This window comes from Spinacia oleracea, chromosome 6 (assembly GCF_020520425.1).
Source record: "Spinacia oleracea cultivar Varoflay chromosome 6, BTI_SOV_V1, whole genome shotgun sequence".
Taxonomy (NCBI): Eukaryota; Viridiplantae; Streptophyta; class Magnoliopsida; order Caryophyllales; family Amaranthaceae; genus Spinacia; species Spinacia oleracea.
Genome location: NC_079492.1, coordinates 75900121 through 75922891, shown reverse-complemented (window position 1 = coordinate 75922891; position 22771 = coordinate 75900121). Strand labels below are relative to the sequence as shown.

General features: G+C 38.9%; 1 protein-coding gene across 1 annotated transcript; it reads right to left on the bottom strand.

Annotated features, from left to right (window-relative positions):
• Positions 1–4222: 4222 nt before the first annotated feature.
• LOC110805261 (endoplasmin homolog) lies at positions 4223–10814 on the bottom strand. The gene is made up of 15 exons (XM_022010860.2): positions 10658–10814; positions 9939–10059; positions 9697–9850; positions 9510–9590; positions 9302–9413; positions 8990–9116; positions 8754–8892; positions 7800–7917; positions 7503–7696; positions 7206–7421; positions 6947–7112; positions 6047–6188; positions 5793–5943; positions 5218–5622; positions 4223–4727 (listed from the first exon to the last, which is right to left on the bottom strand). The coding sequence occupies exons 1-15, from the start codon at positions 10722–10724 to the stop codon at positions 4488–4490; spliced, it is 2433 nt and encodes an 810-aa protein (XP_021866552.1). The 5' UTR covers positions 10725–10814; the 3' UTR covers positions 4223–4487.
• Between the last annotated feature and the right edge of the window lie 11957 nt (positions 10815–22771).

Here is a 22771-nt window from a genome sequence, read left to right as displayed (position 1 = left end):
TTGGTTGCAAGTTTGTTTTAAGGATAAAAACCATCAAACATGGAATTGTGTTCACACACAAAGCTAGATTAGTTGCTAAAGGTTACAAGCAAATTCATGGTGTGAATTGTGTTGAAACCTCATGCATAATCGTAATGCTCAAGTCTATAATTCAAGCAATGATTGCATATTGGTACATATAGCAATTGGATGACAAAACGTATTCCTCAATCAAATGTTGGAATAAACTATGTACATGGTATGTCATAGGATTTGTGGATCCAAATAAATGCTTGAAAGAGAAAGCTAGCTTATAAAATCTAAGTACAGATTTAAGCAAGCAATTGGGAATTGAAATTATATTTTAATGAAGCTAATAAGTATTTTAGTTTCATAAAATATACATGATTCTTATAGATATATAACAAGTTTAGTGGGAGTACATAAAAACTTAATTGGTCCTATGTGTATCACACACATATCTCTCTATTGTAAAATAACATTCAAATGCTAATGACTTAGATTTGAAATTATTCTAGTTGGTCAAGCTTAAGGCGGATCCGGACGTGCTGTGGACTATCTACGGAGGGACGACATTTGGAGTCCTAAAGACTTGTTCTTGTTCGGTTCGGGCGCAGCTAGGGAAGGCACGCAACAAAGTGTATGCATCTAAACTATGCTAAATGATTATGTGTAAATAATATGCTTTCCTGGTTTTATGGTTTTTCCGCATGATTTATGAATTGTCATATGTATCATAACCTAACACAAACTCCATGGCTACCCGGAGTGGTACGAAGAAATGCGAGCTCGTCGTACTCGAGGAGGTCCTGCTCGGTCTGGTTCATCTCTTGTGGCAGCAACTCGTGGCCGTGGTGTTCCAGCCAGGGCAAATGCCATCTCTGGCAGTGTTGTAGGGGAGAGCAATGTCCCTTCTAGTGCAGCAGGCAGCAATGGTCCAGTAGCTAATGTGGAATATTCACCTGCTCAAGTTCAAGCTATTTTAAACCTCCTTAATAATAATACCCAGTTGGATAAAATGACAGGTGACTGTTCTGCTTCTCCTTGGATTATAGACACGGGTGCGTCCCGTCATGTCACGGGTGATGTTTCCCGTTTGATAAATACTCAATCTATTATTGCTTCCCCTCTCGGCTTACCAGATGGAACTCATGCTATTGCTACCATGGAGGGTCGTGCGGTTCTCTCTCAGGATTTAATTATTGAAAATGTTTTATATGTTCCTAAGTTACATTGCAATTTAATATCGGTGTCGCAATTAATTGATGATTCTAATTGTTTTGTTCAATTCACAGACTCTCTTTGTGCTATACAGGACCAACGTTCGGGGAGCCTGATTGGAGCCGGTGAACGGAAAGATGGACTCTATTATTTCCGGGGGATTCCTACAGTGTGTGCGGTGACCATTCCTGCAGTGTCTACATTTGAGCTATGGCATCGTCGTTTGGGGCATCCGTCTGATAGAGTTCTCAAGTTAGTTCCTGCAATTCAGAATTGTCCGAGTAATGTTACAAAGAAATTAAATAAGGCATGTGGAATTTGTCCTCAAGCTAAACAACATCGTGATAGTTTTCCTGTTAGTGATAGCAAGGCTAGTAGAATGTTTGAATTAATACATTGTGATTTATGGGGGCGTAATTCTATTCCCTCTACAAGTGGTGCACATTATTTTTTGACATTGATGGATGATTTTTCTAGAGCAGTTTGGGTATATTTATTACATTCAAAAACAGAAGTTTATAAAGCTTTTCGTTCTTTCTTTGCCATGATTGAACGTCAATTTGAAACTAATGTCAAATTTGTTAGGAGTGATAATGGTACAGAATTTAAATGTATGTTGGATTATTTTGATGAAAATGGGATAATTTTTCAAACTTCTTGCGTTGGTACTCCTCAACAAAATGGTCGGGTAGAACGGAAACACCAACACATTCTTAACGTTGGTCGGGCCTTGATGTTTGAGGGTAATCTTCCTGTTTCTCTTTGGGGTGAATGCATTTTGGGTGCTGTTTATTTAATTAATCGCACTCCGTCAGGTTTGTTGCAAAATAAAACTCCATTTGAGGTTTTATTTGGCAAAGCACCCGAATTGGATCATCTTCGAATTTTTGGTTGTTTGAGTTATGCATTTAATCATAAATCTAAGGGTCATAAATTTGTTTCTCGGAGTAGGAAATGTGCCTTTGTCGGTTATCCAAATGGAAAGAAGGGGTGGAAAATGTATGATATGGACACGGGGGAAATTTTTGTGTCCCGTGATGTTAAATTTCATGAACATGAGTTTCCTTTTGCTACTGAAAATGCCGGCACAATTGGGAATGATACAGGAATATGCAATGAGAATACGAGAGTTGACACTGGTTTTTGGATGATTTGGAACATATTTTGGAAAATGATGTTGAGGCAGTTGAGGCCGCAGGAAGGGTGCGACACACTAATCCAGTCCACGGCGTGGCCGTGGATCAGTCTGCTTCTGTTGAGCAACATCTCACAAATTCAGCCCAAGCCCACGGTGAGTCATCACCTCCACCATCTCCTTGTCTCCAATCATCTCCTTGTCCCCTTGTCCAACCAACCCCTTGTCCCCTTGTCTCCTTGTCTCCTTCAATTGGCCCACAAAATCCACTTTTGGCCCAACATGCTCCCATTACTCCTACACAACAAGATGTGCTAGCCTCTCCACTTGGGCAGCAAGCCCAACCAACTCCTCAAGAGTTGGGCGATCCAGACTATTCAGACTATTCACTCTTCACTTTCACAGCGGGCAAGGTTCAACTTAATGTGCTTGTATACGTTGATGATTTGATTATTTCTGGTAATGACTCTTCCGCTATTGCTTCTTTCAAACAATATTTGGGCGAATGTTTTCATATGAAAGATCTGGGCGTGTTGAAGTATTTTCTAGGCATTGAGGTAGCTCGTAGTCCAGAGGGAATTTTTCTATGCCAACGGAAATATACTCTTGATATTATTGCCGAAGCGGGATTATTGGGTTCGAAACCTGCAGGATTTCCCATAGAACAAAATCACAATGTCGCTCTTGCAAGTGGTGCTCTTCTCGATGATCCGGAACCCTATAGGCGCCTTGTGGGGCGTCTTATTTATTTGTCATTTACTCGCCCTGATTTGGCTTATACAGTTCACATATTAGCGCAGTTTATGCAAGCACCGCGTCAAGATCATTGGGATGCCGCCATTCGGGCCGTTCGTTACTTGAAAGGGTGTCCGGGACAAGGGATTCTTCTCCGGACTGACTGTGATCTTACTTTGTCTGGTTGGTGTGACTCTGATTGGGCTAGTTGCCCCTTGACTCGACGATCTCTCACCGGTTGGTTAGTATTTCTTGGTGGTTCACCCGTGTCTTGGAAAACGAAGAAACAAAATACTGTTTCACGCTCGTCTGCGGAGGCCGAGTACCGTGCCATAGCAACGATCACTTCAGAGTTGAAGTGGCTAAAAGCCTTACTTCACAGCCTTGGTGTCGTTCATCCTAGAGCCATGGCCTTATTTTGCGATAGTAAGTCCGCTCTTCACATTGCTCAAAATCCTGTCTTTCATGAACGAACAAAGCATATTGAGATTGACTGTCACTATGTACGGGATGCTATTCAAGAGGGCATTATTACCACTAGTCACGTATCCACCGACGATCAGCTTGCTGACATTTTCACGAAGGCATTAGGGAAGCGCAAATTCTTATACTTACTTCGCAAGTTGGGCATTTGTGATCTCCATGCTCCAACTTGAGGGGAGGTATTAAGGCTTATATATATATATTGTGTATTTTGTAGTTGGGCTTTAATAGGCTTAGCTTGTATTTAGTAATACTAAGTCTAGGAAAGCCCGTAGCTAATGCTGTAGTATATAATACCAATTCCAATGCAATACAAACTCAAGGAAAATCATAACCCTAATAAACTTGTCACAAAAGCAAAACAAAAAAATTCCCTTCCTCTAATTGTTGCTATTTTTCCTCCATTAACATTCGGGACTTTCCTCAACCATTCTTATTGTAACCAATACGGAGTACTATGTACTCTGTCGTCTGTATTACCTAAAACTTCCAATGCCGTCCTGGAATCCCTAACAACTTTTCCCTTAACCTTCCCTAATGTTGCTAATCCATTTCTAAAACTTTTGACAGTTTTGCTGTTTACTTTCCTTAATGTTGCTTCGTCATTTCGTCACAAATGACGGGGTGAAGTACAGGAGAAAGACGGGGTGAAGTTGAAGGCTAACCAAAAGCATTCCACTTACGTAAGTACGGAGTACTCCGTAAATAAGTGGCTATACGATTAGTATTTCGGAATAAATAAAAAACTCGTGAAACATTCTGTTCTACTTCTAAAAAAAGCTATATGATGGTCGAGACAAAATTCTGTTTAGTTATGTTTTACATTAATCTAGAGTGATAAAAATTCATTTTCCTAGGGATGGCACTCACGAGTCTTCCAAAGGGCTCATGAAATAATCAATCAGGTGTCTGTCTATAATTCATCCTTGACACTGTCAGTTTCGTCCTTTGATGAAGAATCATCCTTCATTTCGATCTCAGGCTCCTCTGCCTCATCTTCTTCCTCAACTGCTGCATCAGGGTTGATGCTAAGGCTAGACTTCACAGAATCATATACACGAGTAGCAAAATCCTTAGGGTCATCCAGCACGAAGCCACTCTCAAAGAGAGCTGTCTGGTACATGAGCCGTGCTGTTTGTGTGACGCCCTCATCCTAGATTAAAAAATTAAAATTAATTAATTCATTCATTAAATAGCCAATTGGGAAAAATAATTTTACCAGATGGTAAAGATATACGAGTCATAGTCTACAACAGACAGGAATGGAGTGTTGGGCAAATTATTTCCAATCATATTAAGTTTTAGTCCTTTTAAAGAGACTGGGTCATTGTCGCTGACCTAGAAGGCTAGGATCATAAGCCAAGAAGACCGAATGCATACTCGTGAATGTGGCATATGATTTGTGTTAGGGAGCTGAGCTGGTTTGTGTTAGGGAGCTCAGAAGGTGATAAGGATTTCAGGGAAATCTAGCGACTGTGGAGATGAAGAATGGGGTGATACTGGGTTGTGTCCATCAAATAATACTACAAATTATATAACCTCCATGGGTCACCAATAGAAAAGAGTTTTGTATGCATAATTACGCCTAGGCTTTCAGGATAAAATAATAAAACTTCAGATTGAAAATTTCAGAAAGACCATACCTCTGGATCTGTCGCTACTCTCTCACGGAGCTCCTTAATGATGGGGTGTCTAGGGTTGATCTCAAGCACCCTCTTACCCCGCATATATGCCTGCTTGTTAGCATCACTGAGTGTTTGAGATTGCATGATTCTCTCCATATTCGCACTCCAACCAAACTTCGAAGTCACAACAACACAAGGAGTGTTCGCTAAACGGTTGCTTATCTTAACATCGTCCACCTTATCACTTGCAAGAGCACCTTTCCACCACTTAGTCAGCTCCTTGTAAGACTCCTTTAGCTCCTTCTCTTTGGAGTCCTTGCCAAGTTTCAAACCCTCCTTGGAAACATTTTGGAACTTCTTGTCTTCATAGTCCATAAGGTATTGCATCAGATACTCATCCACAGGATCAGTGAAGAAAATGACCTGCAGCGCAAAGAAATTCATTCACAAAAAACGGTTTATAGAGTAATTATAGAAAGCTGTAAAAGCAATTGCAATCCCGGCAGATAAATGTGAGATATGACGCTTTATTGAATATTTAAAAATAATTGTTTGCATATCACAGCAAAAGGCAAGCAAGTTGTGCTGGTTACCTCGTAGCCTTTCTTCGATAGCCTTTCAAGGAACGGAGACTTTTCCAATTGATCCTTGCTGGTACCTGTTATGTAGAAGATATCCTTCTGCCCAGATTTCATTCTTGAGATGTACTTATCAAGTGAAGTTAACTTTCCACCGGATTTTGTACTGTAACAGAGAGCCAAGTTAAGAAAAATTGTTTCTCTAAGGAGAGACTTGACAACAGAATGTCCCCAAAAAAGCAATATAAACATTTCTTTCAGTTACTTACGTTTCAAATCTTAGAAGCTTGGCCAGTCGGTTTCTGTTTGCAGCATCCTCGATAATGCCAAGTTTGACTGACTTGCCAAATTCATTCCAGAACTTGGCATATTGACCCTTCTTCTCATCATCTTCTGCAGACTTCTCGACATCTATAGTAGAGGATATTAGGTTAACTTATCAGATTAAAGAAGGCAACAGCAAGAATTTCAAAGACAACAGTAAGTAGAGACTTAAGAGTTCATCTACAAAATAATTGACATCTCCAGTTAGTTTCATTTAATACTAATTGTTTAATTATAGATGGTAAATATATATTGCTGGAATACTAGGAACCTACAGAATGTAGCCATGATGGACTGCAGATGTTCCCGTTTTATTTAAAGAATGACCAAAGGCAAAGATAACTCATTATTCAAAATGTAATCACAAATCCTTTTTAGCCCTTCTTCATCCAATAATTAATACAAAGTTTAAGGGGTAGAGTTTAGCAGTATAATGTGCAACCATCCTCGCCTAGAGTGACTCCAAGCAATAAACTCAATGTGAGAAGTAACTCTCAAATTTTCAGCACTGAACAATCCCAAAACAGTCCTGGAAACATATTTCTTCCTCGGATTATTAATCAAGTTCAAGCAATCTCTCTCCACTACGAGCCCTAACTCGTGTCTTGTAATATGTGCCGGTAAGCCCCCATTTCCATATTAAGCTACTGAACGAGTGTGGAAATGAAAAAAAGAGATATTCTTGCTTTAAACTTCACATAGATGGCCTCTTGCTCAACACATTTGAAGGCTTGGTGAATCCATAATGACTAATAGCCTTTAAATATGTAAAACGACATAATAATAGAATATCTAACAATCCAATCATGCATTGAAAAGTGTTCTGAGATCCCGAGTAAACATACCCTTTTTGTCCTTGCCATCATCTTCATCAGAATCCTCATCAGCAATCTTGCGAATCATGTCAAGGGCCTTCCTAATTAGCTTTTTCTTGATTGTTTTCAGGCTGCTGTGCTGTTGAAGCATTTCTCGTGACACGTTCAGTGGGAGTGAGTCTGAATCAACAAGTCCCTGGCATAAAAAAAAAATAGATATCATCAGAATCATGCTTGAAACAATACAAAAGTAAAGCCTTTATAATACAAGCAGCAGAACTTTTGTTACCTGCAAGAAGCTGAGATACTTGGGCAAAAGCTCATCAAATTCATCAGAGATGAAAACCCGCCTAACGTACAATTTGATACTAGCTTTGTTGTTGTTGTAGTAGCTCTCGTACAAATCCTGAGGAGCTTTTGGAGGAACAAAGAGAACAGCCTTGAACTCAACATCACCTTCAGCATTGAAGTGACTCCACGACATAGGCTTTTCATCACCAAAATCCTATGGAATAGAAATTTGAATACCGTTATAAAATTTGACACCTAGCAGAATACAGGCCCAAGAGCTAAAGTTATGCTTTACCTTAGCCAAAGAATGGTAGAATTTTGTGTACTCCTCCTCAGTGACCTCCTTTGGATTACGTAGCCATATGGCCTTGACATCATTCAAAAGTTCCCATTCTTGAGTTGTTTCTTTGATTGTCTTCGTTTTTGGTTTCTTCTCAGTTTCCTCATCTTCTTTCTCTTCTTCAGTTTCTTCCTCAGAACTGCTTTCGGCTGTTTTTCAGCAATCACAGAACCACAAAACATTAAACCTAGACATGTATCCAGAATCAGAACACCAAGAAATTATCTTAAAGTGATCTAAGACAATCCATACAGGTTTCCTCTTCATCGCTCGAATCATCATCATCCGCTGGAACCTCTTTTTCCACTTCCTTGGTTGCCCACAGATTAATGGGGAAATTAATGAATTCGGAATATCTCTTCACCAAATCCTGTGCATCACAACAGCCATACACCATAAATTAACCAACAATACAATCAAACAAACCTAAAAAGAAGAAGTTTGTAGATTAGACATGCTTGAGGAGGACAAGAAAAAAGTAAACATGCAGCAAACTGTGCAGAGAGCCAGAAATACGAGTCCAAATGGTAAGCAAGTAGTAATATATAGTGGATGAAACAGCACGAGCGCAAAGAACCTCCAGAAAGAAAAACAATGACCATAGTGAAACTTCAAAATTAGGCATTTATGCTTCAGATAGAAAAGGGGAAGAAGCGTGAAACTAATGAAATATGACATGGAAGAATGAGTTGGAATTGGCTAGAAATCGAAAATGGGCAAAAGACTGGATCCATGGTTCCATGCTGACAGATAACCCAGGCAAGGGTAAAAGAAAGTTCCCTTGCATAAGACAGACGTCAGAAGACAGCTTCACCGGACGAAATGCTTAAATTGGATGTGTGACAACGATGAAAATATAATAATGAAGACAACAACAGCGTAAAATTGTTTACTTGCACAAATCAGTAAAACAACACAACTATGATTATCCCGCATATTAGAAAAGTCTTCTCAGAAAGGAGAATTAGATATAAAAATAAAACATCACTGTCACATATGGCTGAAGGAGCAGAATTAATGTTTAATGAAGCAATAGTTACAATATGCCTAAAAGGAAAAGGTAACCAAACTTCTCTGTATTACTCCAGTCCTACATGCTAGTATGCTACGTCCTAAAATATTTAAGTAGAAAGTAAATGAAAAGGGGTAAACAAATAAACATCTTTAGAAAGCATAAACAGGTAATGAAACTAACAGTGCACATACCTTCAATTTAGCCTCTTCCAAGTACTCTCCAGCCTCCTCTCGGAGATGCAATCTAATCTCAGTACCACGACCTAGAGGTTCATTCCATGTGTCCTCGGAAATTGCAAATTGCCCATCAGCCTTAGATTCCCAAACATGTCTAAACAACAAAGATTCACAGGTATAAGCAAGTATAGAAGCTATGGATATTCAAAGAAGCGAGGATTTAAATGCAAGCCACGAAGGTTGAAACTCACTGTTTGTCATCGTTGTGTTTGCTGATAACTTCAACATAGTCAGCAACAAGATAAACAGAATAAAACCCAACTCCGAATTGCCCGATCAAGTTAAGGTCTCCACTTGTCTGCATCTTCTCCACAAAGGCTGAACCAAAGAGTAAGCAGTGGAATCAGTTTTCTTCAAGTACATGGCATAAATATCTGTCCAAATCGCAAAGCACACTGGCCACACCCTCGGAAAAAGAACAACACTTTCCACCGTGTGATAACACAGAAGGGTCATCCCTTTCATTTCTTTTATTTTCCTCCCTTCATGAAGTAATTATATACCTGAAGTGCCAGATTTTGCAATGGTCCCGAGGTTCTTAATGAGGTCTTCCTTTGTCATTCCTATACCTCTGTCCCGAATTGTGAGAATCTTCTTATCTTTATCCAGTTTGATCTGTAATTATAATTATAATTTAACAGGTAATAATCAATTCACATAATCCTTTAATAAACAATAGGAAAGAAAAAAAGATCAAACACCAACACTTACCAAAATTTCAAGTTTGGCATTGTCACCTTCCCCAAGGACCTCTTTATCAGTGAGTGACAAGAATCTAATCTTATCCAATGCCTGAAATCGCACCATGTTTGCTCATAGTAAAAAAATCATAATAGTCGAAATCAAAGGTTTTGACACTAAAAAAATATTAAAAAATAGCAATGACTATAACACTTACATCTGAAGCATTGGAGATAAGCTCCCTCAAGAAAATGTCCTTGTTGCTGTAAAGAGAGTTGATAATAATATCCATAAGCCGGGACACCTCAGCCTGAAACTCAAACTTCTCCGCAGTGTTGCGAAGTGTTTTTCGCGACATGGATTCCGACTCCCTACAACCCAAACACCCCTCATAAATCGTCAAAAGCAACTCAGAAAAACCCCACCAATGACAAAACACACAAAAAACGAATCCTCAACCTTTTAACAACATCGGAATCAGTTGATAAACCATGAGGAACAGCCCCAAGCTTGTCCTCGACCTTAGGCGGGTTTGCTAATTCGTCCGCATCCTCTTCGGCATTCGCGTGTATTCTCCTACCTAAAATCAGATCCGCCAGTACACATTTCAAATAACCATTTTCCAACATCATTTCTGAATTGTATCACATTCAACATACTCGGTATTATTCACTCGATCACTTCACTAACTATCCAGATCAAATCAACCTAAATTCAAATTCAAACCGATAATACTTACATCCTATTGAGCTCAAAATATAATTACTTCTCAGATCAAATTTCGTGATTTAAACAAAATAAAGCGCAACAATAGAATAAAGCTAAAATCAAACAATACGATACAATCGTATCACATTCACAACAAAATTCATCCTTCCTAAATTTTGTTGCATCGACAAAGATTCGGGTTCAAACCGCAACAACGCCCAGCATTCAATTGAGCTCTAAATTTGTTCAATATTATTACGCAGATCAAATTATACATAATTCTTTTGCGATTTTAGACAAGCTAAAATGAAATTATATAAGTAAGTCTATCAGACTATCACATTCACAACAAAATCATCATTTCCAAATTGTGCCACATCCTATTAATCTCAAAATTTGTTAAATATTATCAATCAAATCAAACCATGCATAAATGAAACGATCAAATCGAGATAATGCGGAAACAAAACCTTGATCTGGTAGAAGAAAGAGGAGGCACAACAGAAAAAGGAGAGACGTTACAGTCCACTTCTTCATCGTTTCTAGTATCTTCTACACTCAATTTTCTCTCTCCTGAAATTATAGAGGTGATTTCAAGATTTGATTTCTAAATCTTATGTTTTGTTTGTGCAGGGAGTAATTAAATAAACTGGGATGGGAAGAGTGAGGAACGGGGTAGGGAGGTCACGTGACCTATGGGGTGCCACCGTTGGATGCGTTTTTCTTGGCTAGTATGTGCCAGCGTGGACGATCGGACGGTTGTTTTTTCTATTTGATGACGTGTCGGTGTCTGATTGGGTATTATTACTGAGTTATACGTGGAGAAAGGAACGAGTTTGTGAGGTGAGTGAAGTCAGCTGTGTGAAAGACTTCAGGACTTTTCCGTTTATCTCTATTTTAAATTAAAACTTTCCTTTTAGAGGAAAAGATAAACAAAAAGCATCAAAATAAAATATTTAATTTATTTTAAATTAAAACTTTGGTTTTAGGGAAAAAGAAAACAATCTCACTTGCATGGACCTGGTCCACGCTGTGGACCAAAGTGTTTTTGTAAATTAACGTGAACCGGTTAATCGGCGTCTATATTATAGTAACTACAGTTTCTGTAAATTAACTATATCTTCAGAATAATAACTATGAAAAAATAATAATAATATAGTCATTTCGATAAGAATAATTATTTTGTCTAAAGAGTAACTATATCATATAGAAATGTAATTTTAACTGTAAAACAATTACTATAAAAATAAGAATAATTATATATTCATTCTTGCAGACAAAAAGAGTATATTATAGAAACTATAGATTTTGTAAAGTAACTATATCTTCAGAATAGTAACTATGAAAAAATAATAATAATATAGTCATTTTGATAAGAATAATTATTTTGTCTAAAGTGTAAGTATATCATATAGAAAAGTAATTCTAACTGTAAAACAATTACTATAAAAATAAGAATAATTATATATTCATTCTTGCAGACAAGAAGAGTAAATTATAGAAACTATAGGTTATATAAAGTGACTATATCTTCAAAATAGTAACTTTAAAAATAATAATAATAATAATAATAATAATATAGTCATTTCGATAAAAATAATTATTCTATATCCAAAGAGTGACTATATCATATAGAAAAGTAACTTTAGCCGTAGAACAATTACTATATTATAAAATAAACAATATGATATATAGACGCTTTAGAGGTCATATTGTAGACACCTAATTTGTGTCTCCCCATTGGGATGATGACGATACCATTATCCTTATTAGGCGGTTGGAGCAACTCCGTGCGGAAGTCCCAATTGCTAAGAACATTTCCAAAAATTCCAAAAATCAATTTCAAAATCCAAGTACAATCTCACCCAATGGACTATCCCATTGGTTTTACAATACCTTTTCCAGTCGAAATGACACTAAGCAATCCAAATTCGGGCGCCGACCCACAAAACCGAGCAAGTCGGGCCTCGTCCCGTAAAACCGAATTCAAAGACCCGAAACGGCTTGTTTTTAGACGCAAACTAAGCCTTAATCATCAAGAAAACACTATGTACCAACTGCGTACAATTCGTACGAAGGTACACCGTTACAAGCCAAAACAAGGACGACATCTTTCGTCCTTGTTTGGCAGCTTCTGCGCCACGCCAACAGCGCATGGCCCTGGCAGCTGTGCTGGACGCTGGCGTGAGCTGGCGTTTAGCAGCAGGTTCTCCTATTTAAACCCCCTAATTCTGAGCATTATGGGGAGGCAAAAAATCAAAACACAACGTCATAATACAAAAATTGCCACTCAAATCAAAATACAAAAATCCTCCAAAATCACACACAATTCCCAAGTTCTACGCAATTGGGAGCTCTAAAAGGAATTCTTGCCTAAACCTAACTAGGTAATTCCGAATCCCAACCCTAATCAATCATGTTTCCTTGATTTTCTCTTTCAAAAATGATTAGTAAGTTGGCATTTTTAATCCTAAAAGTGTCACTTACAACAATCATACATTTCTTACAAAATCCAAACTTTATGTGATACAAAAATGCAAACTTTCAAGATTCAATGATGTTCAAAGTTGTTTGTAATCACTTCTTTGAACTAGAATCACCTTCAAAACATGGAGTAATAAAAAATGATGCCTTTCTAATGTTTAAAGGTTTAATCTTTGAGATTCAAGACTCCACTTTTCAAATTTCAAGTTCATGTTTCAAGATCCAATAATGTTTAGGGTTGTTTGCAATCACTTCCCTAAACTAGGATCATTTCAAAATAAGAGCACATCAAAGATCAAACCTTTTTAACGTTAAGATCAAACCTCTTTGAGATTCAAGACTCTTAAGTTCAATATTTCAAGTTCAAGTTCAATATTTCAAAGTTCAATATTTCAAGATTCAAACTTTTCAAGTCCAAGTTCTATGTTCAAAATCCAAGACACTTTAGGTCGAGCAACTTAACCTAAAGTAGAGAGTTTTGCTTTGAATCCGTGTCGGGCGCAATTATTTTTAAGGAGTCGCTTGGCGTTCGGATCTCATGTGCTAAGATTCAAGTTCAATATCATATCGCACTTTCAATTATGCAAGTTGAATACCGCACTTTCAATAATGCAATTTCAATTCCGCACTTTCAATTATGCAATTTCAATTCCGCAACTTTACTTGCCTAGTCCTTCTAGGCAATGTGGTTCTACCTCCTAGTCCATTTCTAGGTGGTCTTGTACTTTACTAATTCCTCACCTATTTTCCATTGTGATGTTGCTTTACTTGTTTATTGCTTTCATCACATAACATGCTAAATACAACAAAATACAAGGTTACGCTTCCGATTAAATTCCCGATTCCGAAATTCATTTCCGATACGAACAATATTTAATATTTCCGATTCCGGAATTAATTTCCGTTTCGAACAAATATTTAATATTTCCGTCTCCGGAATTATTTTCCGATTCCGATAATATTTCCGATTCTGACAATATTTCCGTTTCCGGCAATATTTCCGATTCCGGCAATATTTCCATTTCTGATAATATTTTCCGATACGTACCATGTTTCCGTTTCCGGCAACATCTACGACTTGGATAATATTTATATTTCCGATGCGATCCATATTTCCGTTTCCGGCAATATCATCGTTTCCGGAGTATTCATTTCTTGCTTGTGACGATCTCAGCTCCCACTGAAACCAAGATCCGTCGATTCTGAATATCCATAGATGGAGTACTTAATGCCATTAAATACTTGATCCGTTTACGTACTATTTGTGTGACCCTACGGGTTCAGTCAAGAGTAAGATGTGGATTAATATCATTAATTCCACTTGAACTGAAGCGGCCTCTAGCTAGGCATTCAGCTCACTTGATCTCACTGAATTATTAACTTGTTAATTAATACTGAACCGCATTTATTAGACTTAACATTGAATGCATACTTGGACCAAGGGCATTATTTCCTTCAGTCTCCCACACTTGTCCTAGGGACAAGTGTGCATTTCCTAATTCCTTTGTCGCTCGATGCTTGCTCTTGAACATAAGGTAAGAGTTGTCATCCTTATTATGTCCAGAGGTGTTTCTCGGTTTCAGAGTTCAACTGATCAAATAAACAGATAATCATAGCCTATAATTCATCCGAGCCATGCATTTCACAGTTTCTAGCTCTCCGAGTGGCCTTGTACAACTTTTAAGCATCTCATCCCGATTTATGGGAGGACAATCCCAATCTTGCGATCTTGAGATTAGACTTCGTTTGATAGGTGATTACCTGAGCGTTGCCTTTATAGCCTCCTTTTACGGTGCGACGGTTGGTCAACGTCAAAGCAATCAGTTATCAAACAAGTAATCTCAAATCACTCAGGTATTGAGGATTTAGTGTCTAATAATTTTAATGAAATTTACTTATGACAGATTTTCATCTCTTACAGTAAAGTTTCATAGGTCTGTCCGATACTAGTCTTCTCAAAGTAAGTATCTATGCAAATGATTATGACATTGCTATGTCCACATAGTTCAAGAAACAGAACTACTAGTCATCTTGCATTCTAGTCGTCTAACGTTTTCCATGCGTCCAATTTGATACAAAGCTCCGACCAGGGACCATTCTCAACCTTTGACATTCAAGTTCACTTGATAGACATTTCTTAGTGACAGGACTGGTCCTGACAGTCTATCTTGAATATATCGTCAAATTGAAGGGACTCGTCATTTAATACTAAACCAAGATTAAATGGAATATGAAAATACATTTCATATATGATAAATGTTCAACCCCTAATGTTTTACAACCATGGGCCTCAAACCCATCTTTAAACAGTTCATGGAATTCAAAGCTATGCTTGATTTCCAGTGCCACAATGTGAGTGTTGTTTCTCACTTGTTGCATAGGTTTAGTTATCATGCTTTGCCAATCTTAATATCCTTTTCATCGAATGTTCTTCGAGATAGATGATAAGATCTTTTGAGTATGTTTATTTTGTGATCTAGTCTTTTCTTGCTTTAAGAGTGGTTCTACGCATTTTTCAATGAGAACCATCAAGCCAGCAGACATGTGATCTACCCAAGTTCAGTGAAGAACTCTTTAACATAAACAACCCTGAAGTACTCTTACTTCAACTTTATAGGTTGCTGTGAGGGGGTCGAAAAAGCACGAGGCTAATGCGTGACCTTGTCCCTCGTGGGTGTGACACTTCTTTTTGTCAAATCAAGTGTAATTGGATTTCCTGTGAGTTTACACCCAATTGACTAGTTATATAGGAGTCGCCATTCAGTTTTTAACGACAATGAGAAAAACTGACAAAACCCGGTTATCGTGACATAAAGGGAGTGCAATTATGTTTGACCACGACGGCCGTAGGTTCCCTTGTGATCCCTGGTGGTGGGGATCGCTCAACGTACACCCGTAAGGTAGAGATTGAGGGTTTGGGGGACTGTAACTACCGAGAGGAGCACTCGCTCTTCGATAACTCCAGAGGCAGGATATCCTTACTAGCTCAGCATAAATAATTGAAGGGACATGCGTTAACTATTAAACTAATCTGAGTTGATTTTAACAATATGCAACATATAGTACTAGATCGAGCGCGATTATCTGATTTAGATTGTTTTAAGGGACCTAGCATGATAATCCAATTTCCCAAAAATATCATATTTATTAGGCGTGATCGAACAATCAGATTTAGTTAGTTTAACAGTTCATAAAAGGGCGAGGAAAGCAATTAAATCATTAGAAAAGGGACACATTACGACGCACCCTTGAGAGGTGTGTCACGGTTCTCAGAAAACTAACCACTTTGACTTTGCTATTTCTCCTTTTATTTAACGAATCTCAAATTATGGGACGGGATACGTTCTGTTCGATTTATGGATCGATTGCGACAGAACGCGTGATCAGTTTTGCAGCGTGAGGTTTAGGCTTAGGGGTTTAGAGTCAATACTCAGAATAATAATTATGTGTGTTGTTGTGTGTTGTTTTCACGTCGAACTTAAGGCCATATTTATAGAAAAGAGTTCGTGGAAAGATAGAATTGTAGAACTCTAATCCACGAGGAATTAGGAAAAAACACGTACCAGGTATTTTCAGCGCCCAGGTCTGGGCGCCGAAGATTTCGGCGCCCAGAACCAGGCGTTGAAAATAGGGTATGGGCTGTTTTCTTAGTCAGATTCGGATTCCTAGAATCCGGAGTATTTGAGATTTAATTGAGTCTTTTAGTGCGTATTAACCTTGTGACGGGATGCGTCTGGGCCCGTTACGAACTCTAGGCTCGTTAGGATTTTAATTAATACGTGACTCTTATTTTCGAATCATATTAGGAATAGGATTCTCTCGTAATTTCTATCTCATTTAGGATTTATGTTGGAGTGCAACACCTAATTCTGACATGTTTCTATCTTTTATGACTTGCCACTTTTAACAACTACCCATTACGACAGTTACTATTTTTAGCAGGTTTCCATAAATAGCAGGTTTCTATAAATAGCAGGTTTCGGGTGAAATGAAAAGGGGAATTGAGATTCGTTATTTTATAGGAGATGCGTTGTCAAGTGGAGATTTATGCTTTCATCATCGAACCTTCCCTTTCGGGAATGGGGACAAAAGTAGGTGTCTACAGTTAGCCCCCACTTTGACTGAGTCTTGGAGTAAGACGATGGTCAAAGTATTAGACGGAGTGCGTCGCACAAGCCATGGTGACCTGTTTTGGCGAGGGTCTCACGAGCCCCCGAGTGATAACATTTGACTTAAGGGTCATCACTTGAAGTGTCGACATATCCCTCACGTGTCATTGGGATTTATCAACGGATAATATAGAAACTTCCTCACTTTGTCATTGGAAGGATCTAAAGGTGCGTAGAAACTCCCTCACTTTGTCATTGGGAGTAGCTACAAATGTTTTCAAAATCAAAGCTATAAAGTGTAATTGGGCCTGGCCAAGCCCAATCACGAGGTAAAAATGTTTTTAAAGATTCTCATTTTCAGGGTTAGCTAAACGAGAAAACCCCCTTGTTTTTATGGGACGTAAAACAAAGGAAAATCCAGCACATCGCTCTTTTTTGGAAAAAACGGAAAACCAATCTTTGGAAAAAGGGAAAGCTACTCACATCGTTCTTTTTTGGAAAAACGGAAAACCAGAAAAGTTATCGCTGCAGCGACTAAGGACCTACGCGGTTAGTGACGCTGACCCCGCCAGCTAAAGATAGCGAGCCTGTCCGCTAAGGGTGGACACCCCGTCCGATAGAAGTGGACGAATCTATTTTTGAAATTTTGAAAATAAGGACCTACGTGGTTTGTGACGTAGACCCCGACGGCTAAAGATGGCGAACCTGTCCGCTAAGGGTGGACACCCCGTCCGATAGAAGTGGACGAATCTGTTTTTGAAATTTGAAAATAAGGACCTACGTAGTTTGTTACGTAGACCCCGCCGGCTAAAGATGGCGAGCCTGTCCGCTAAGGGTGGACACCCCGTCCGATAGAAGTGGACGAATCTGTTTTTGAAATTTGAAAATAAGGACCTACGTAGTTTGTGACGTAGACCCCGCCGGCTAAAGATGGCGAGCCTGTTTCATTTTTGTTTTTTGAAGATTCTATTTTTCTTTTCATTTTCGAAAACTGAGGACCTGCGCGGCTAGTGACGCAGATCCCGCCCGCTGAAGGTGGACGAGCCCTGTCTGCTGAGGGTGGACGTCCCTGGATTCGTTTTTTCTTGATTTGGAACTCACGTGGTTCGTGGCGCGATCTTGCCTGATCGAGGTGGGCAAGTCCCTATCGTGATTTCTTTTGAGAATTTCTTTTATTCATTCTTGTAAGAGCGAATTCTTTCGAGGGATGCTCGGATTTAGTTGTAACCTGAATGTGGGTTGACAACGTTCTTAGACGGACCATTGTCTTGTGATCATCATCTTTCATGGTTTTGAGCTAGTCTTTACGGCTCAATCTTGCCACTACCTGGGTCCTTGATTAGGGGACTATGTATAAGTGTCAATGGCGACCTTTGTCTTGAGGTCGTAATCCGATTTTATTTTTTTTGAGATTATCCAAACACGGGATTTCGTACAGCGTAGTCTGCGAATATTGTTTTAACTTTGCATACTTTCTTTTAAGATATATTTTTTCTTTCGAGCCACCAAGCACTCGTGCTTGACGGTCATTTCTTGTCAAAGGGGTTCCTTGGGGATACGCAATTTGTGATGTCTTTGATCGTGTTTGGGATTGTGCTCGTAAGTGCGAGCGATCTTTGTAGTGGTGTGCTACTCTTGACACAGTTGGCCTTTTGTTCATTCGTTTATTTCACTTGGAAGTTCTATGTATTCTCTTTTCTTTTGTTTCTTTCTTTGTTTTTAGAACGTGATGATTTTCTTGAGAAGTCGTAGCCGATTGGTGGACTACGGTGCTTGTCGCTTTGGGGCGATTATTTTAAGGAACTGTTGCTCTTAAGGCGTACAGTTATTGCGGTAGTTGGGCGAGTCTATATGGCCCGAGGAACATACCTTGAGGCGTAAGACTTTGACCGCTCTTGTTGTTGTATATTTTTCCTTTTGAACGCGTTCGTGAATGATACTTAGAATGATGATATGTATGTGCGAACGAGCGTTCATAGAATGGCCGTTGTGTGCGGTCCATTAATCAGTTTGCTTGAATCATTTTTTTTTTGAGCAATGACTGATTTTGAATAGTTTGCTTAGAAGCTTGATAGGGTTCAGGCCCATTCATGAAGTGGGCTCAAACATCGTTCCCTTTCGATTGTTTAAACATTTGCTTCGAGATTTTTTTATTTTGCTATGGTTGTTTCGTAGCTTGGAGCCCCCAAGTATGCATGTTGGGATGCTTCCTTTTGGCGTATGATTTTTGTAGGTTCTTTCGAGAGAGATGCCCTGGGGTTCCGCTCGTGTAGGTGCGAGCTATCCCTTTCGTGGTAGGTAATATTTTGCTACTTTCAATCCTTAATGTAGAAGTCGTGTGGCTTGCATTTTGAATTTGGGCGATAAGTAGTCTTTGCCTCTTTTACACATGTTCTTGGCCGTGCCCGTATTAGCGCAATATGCCTTATTCTCTTTTTTTAGACTTGTACCGTGGGCCGGTTGAACTTATGGTGCAACGTAGGCTTGTGTGGCCTAACGGCGTGTCTTAGAACATTTCTCCTCGTTCAGGTGCTCGAACAAGTGTAGCACCTTCTGCGTGGGTTTATTACTTCGTTCGATGCAAGGATTCATAGGTGTTTCTTTCTCATTTTTATATCTGGGCAAAACTTGGCTAGCATAAAGAATCAGCGCCCAGGCTGGGGCGTTAAAGATATCGGCGCCCAGCTCTGGGCGTTGAAAATGATTTCTGGGTATATTTTGACAGTTCTTATCCCTGTTTTTTCTTTCGCTTTTGCTTTGGAACGACGTAGACTGTGTAACGGGCGCTTATAGGGCGAGCGTTAGGTGCAGTAGTTTGATCGGAGTTTTGGTGACTCGCGATTTTCAGTTACCCTTTGTTAGTGGAGTGACTTTATATATTCTAATAGTGCTTAGAATTTGGGAGGGGTTGTAGCCATTCTAAGGTTCGTTTTACATGATTAAAGCTTAGGATTGTGTCCCTATGATGTATGTATAACACTAGCGTCGAGAATTTGCGATAAAATCGTCATTTCGAGCATTTTTAGAGTGTTTTTCTCAAGCCCCCAATTGTAGCTACGGGATTGGCTTGGTGCTATAATGCTTTGCATACGTTTTTATGTATTCATGGTGACATGGATCATGAATAGCTTGAACCAGACTCGTTTAGTGCGAGGTACGTTCGCGTAGTGATTTGCTACTTCTCTTGTAAATGTCGTATTGTGCGACATTGCCATGGTCAAGGTAGTCACATGTTGAAGTGTGCCTTGACCAAAAGCTAGGTGCCTTTCTTTACCCATAATCATATTTAGAAATCCTTTTGACTCACTTGCAACATCGAGATAAATACATACTTAGCTTAAACCAACGACACTTTATTATGTTCGAAGAAGTCTTTGAAATTTGTTTTAAATCCGAGTCCTATTGTGTACAATCCGAGGTGTCCTAAGTAAGTTGACTTATAGAAGGGTTCGTACAGGATTACATGAGTGAATCAAAATACTGTTACGATTTTTGGAATGCTGTCTAAGGATTTTCTGGAGGCCAGGGTGCGGGCGTCAAGATATTACTTGTGCCCGTGTGGCACATGCTTTGGGCTTGCAGGGCCATCTTTTTCAGAATTGCGGGAATATAAACCGTTTTCAAATTGACTTAGATTTACTTGGTGTATGTCTGCACAAAAGGTCAAGGTATACTTAGTTCTTTCCCAAGCTCTTTCATTTCAATTTTTAGCCACCAGTTGCTGTTATGTCTTCCCATTAATGATGCTTTTCAGATTTCGATTTTAGATGCCCGTGTCATATGTCTGAGTAGGGTGAGCCTTGGTTAAGTGCCAAGTCCTATTGACAATGTCTGTTTTTTTTTCAAAGGGGATTCGCAAACATTTGAATTACCATGAACGGGTGCCCTGAGTTCGAATGAACGATGGGGCGATGCCGTAGAACAATCCTCTTTATTGCAAGCTTACTGCCTTTACTACTTGTTGGCGATTATGACTGTGTCTAGTGGTGAAAGAAGGTCTTTAAGCAAACGACTATGTCTAGTGGTGAAAGTACGTCTTTAAGTGAGTTAGTTCGTTTTAGGGAGGGTCAAGTCGAGTACTTTAGAGGTCATGGACGCTTGCGCTAGCCCCCATTCAATTGAGGCAAAGCGATCTTTTGAGTCTTGGCTAAGTGCCTAGGAGTGTGAGAGCTCCTTCTGGCAAGGGTACGTGCCCTTATTTTTCGATGTGTGCTCATTAATTTTTGCATCTTGATGAATTGGATTCTTCCTTTGACTTAAATTTTTCTTTCGACTTGGATTGCAAGTAATTAAATTTCAATAAGGGACTCTATTTCTTATTCTTGTTTTTCTATAGGCTTTAATATTTTTAAAAATTGGTTGGACCGAATCATGGATTGCCTACGTATCCGCCTTAAATAGATTTAATTTGGAATCAGGTCTTGCATAGTTCTTAGCCAGAAAATGGTTTCTTAGAATGCCGATTTTAAACAAGTACGTTCTGAGGTGGAAACGTATTATTTAAAACGGTAGAGTAAGTGAAGTTTATTATTATTTTAATCTACTGCCTTGCCATAAGCCAAAATTTGTTTTATATATTTATTTTTTGAGTACATGTATTTTTTTGGTGGTACGTATATCTGAATACGTGCTGTACCCCTCCAAGTGTTCGTTATTTTTCCGTGCATGTGCGGATAAAATGACGAGCACTTCTGGACAAAATTTGGCGAGCAGAGAGATTCAGCGCCCAGGCTGGGGCGTCAAAGATTTCGGCGCCCAGCCTTGGGCGCTGAAAATGATTTCTGGGCGAATCTTTTTTTTTTTGGTGCGCAAAATGCTTTTTTTTTTAGACTAACTTTAGAGGCGCCTTGCAAAGTTTCTTTTTTATTATTCACATTTTGTTTTTTTTTTTTAATTTTTCGTTGAGCGTAGAATGTACTTTTCATTTGTCTCTTTTTTATTTGTGACTCAAGACGGCTTGAAAGATGGGTTGAATGAGATAGGATAAGTTGTATAGGTATTAGTCGAGCATGAGGATTACATCTGCTAGGACTCACAATTTGCAGCCTCAAGCTAGGGTCATGAGCTTACATCAACCAAGGCTAATGAGTAGCATGGGGACGGCTCAAGGGTATATTAACAGGATGTATCCAAACAAGGTATATGGTCATTATGCTAATGGTGGTGTAAGAACAGGTTTGGGCTTTTGGAAATAATGGGTATGACGCACGTGTCAATGACCGTGCGTGGTTTGCAGTTGACAACAAGTTCATGAACAAGAGTCGAGGTAATGGTTTCTTGGGTTATGGCAATGAGAACATGGATGGGTTAAATGAGCTGAACAGGGGCCCCAGGGCGAAGGCGTCTAAGGATTGGAAAGGGTAGACATCGTAGAATTTTATGATTTGGACTGGTTGACTCAATTCTTTTCCTTCGTTTACTTGGGTAAATTTCGCACTTTGGGAGGTACGGGCTAAGTATTTCATGGCTTGCTCTCTTCGCTCTCCCTTTTCTCTTTCTTTTTAATATTTCATGGTTTACTCTTTTCGCTCTCCCTTTTCTCTTTCTTTTTTTGCTTGGGATTTCTCCCCAACATAAATCCTTCAAATTTTTTTATTTGGGCTGAAAGGTAGATGGTTGTGGTCTTTGAGTCACGAGGCGAGACTGAGTGAGCCTCGTTTGGTAGGCCTATAGTGGACCTTTAACTTTAGTAGGCCTAGGGTGGACCTTTAAATTATCTTACTTTGCAAGCATATTTAGTCGTTTCTTAAAATGTGCAAATAGCGTAGATTCAAAATGTTATTTTTACCTTATTGAAATTTAACGAAAGAATTACATCGAAAATAATTTTTTTTCTGCTTCTTTTCAGATTCTAATTTTCGGGATTTAATTGGAAGTTGTGATTTAGGCTCGAACTTTCATTAATCTTTCTGATTATAACCCGTGTATGAATATAAGGAGGTGGCCTAGACTCAAAATACTGACGTGGCGTAAGCCTATAACACTTGACCA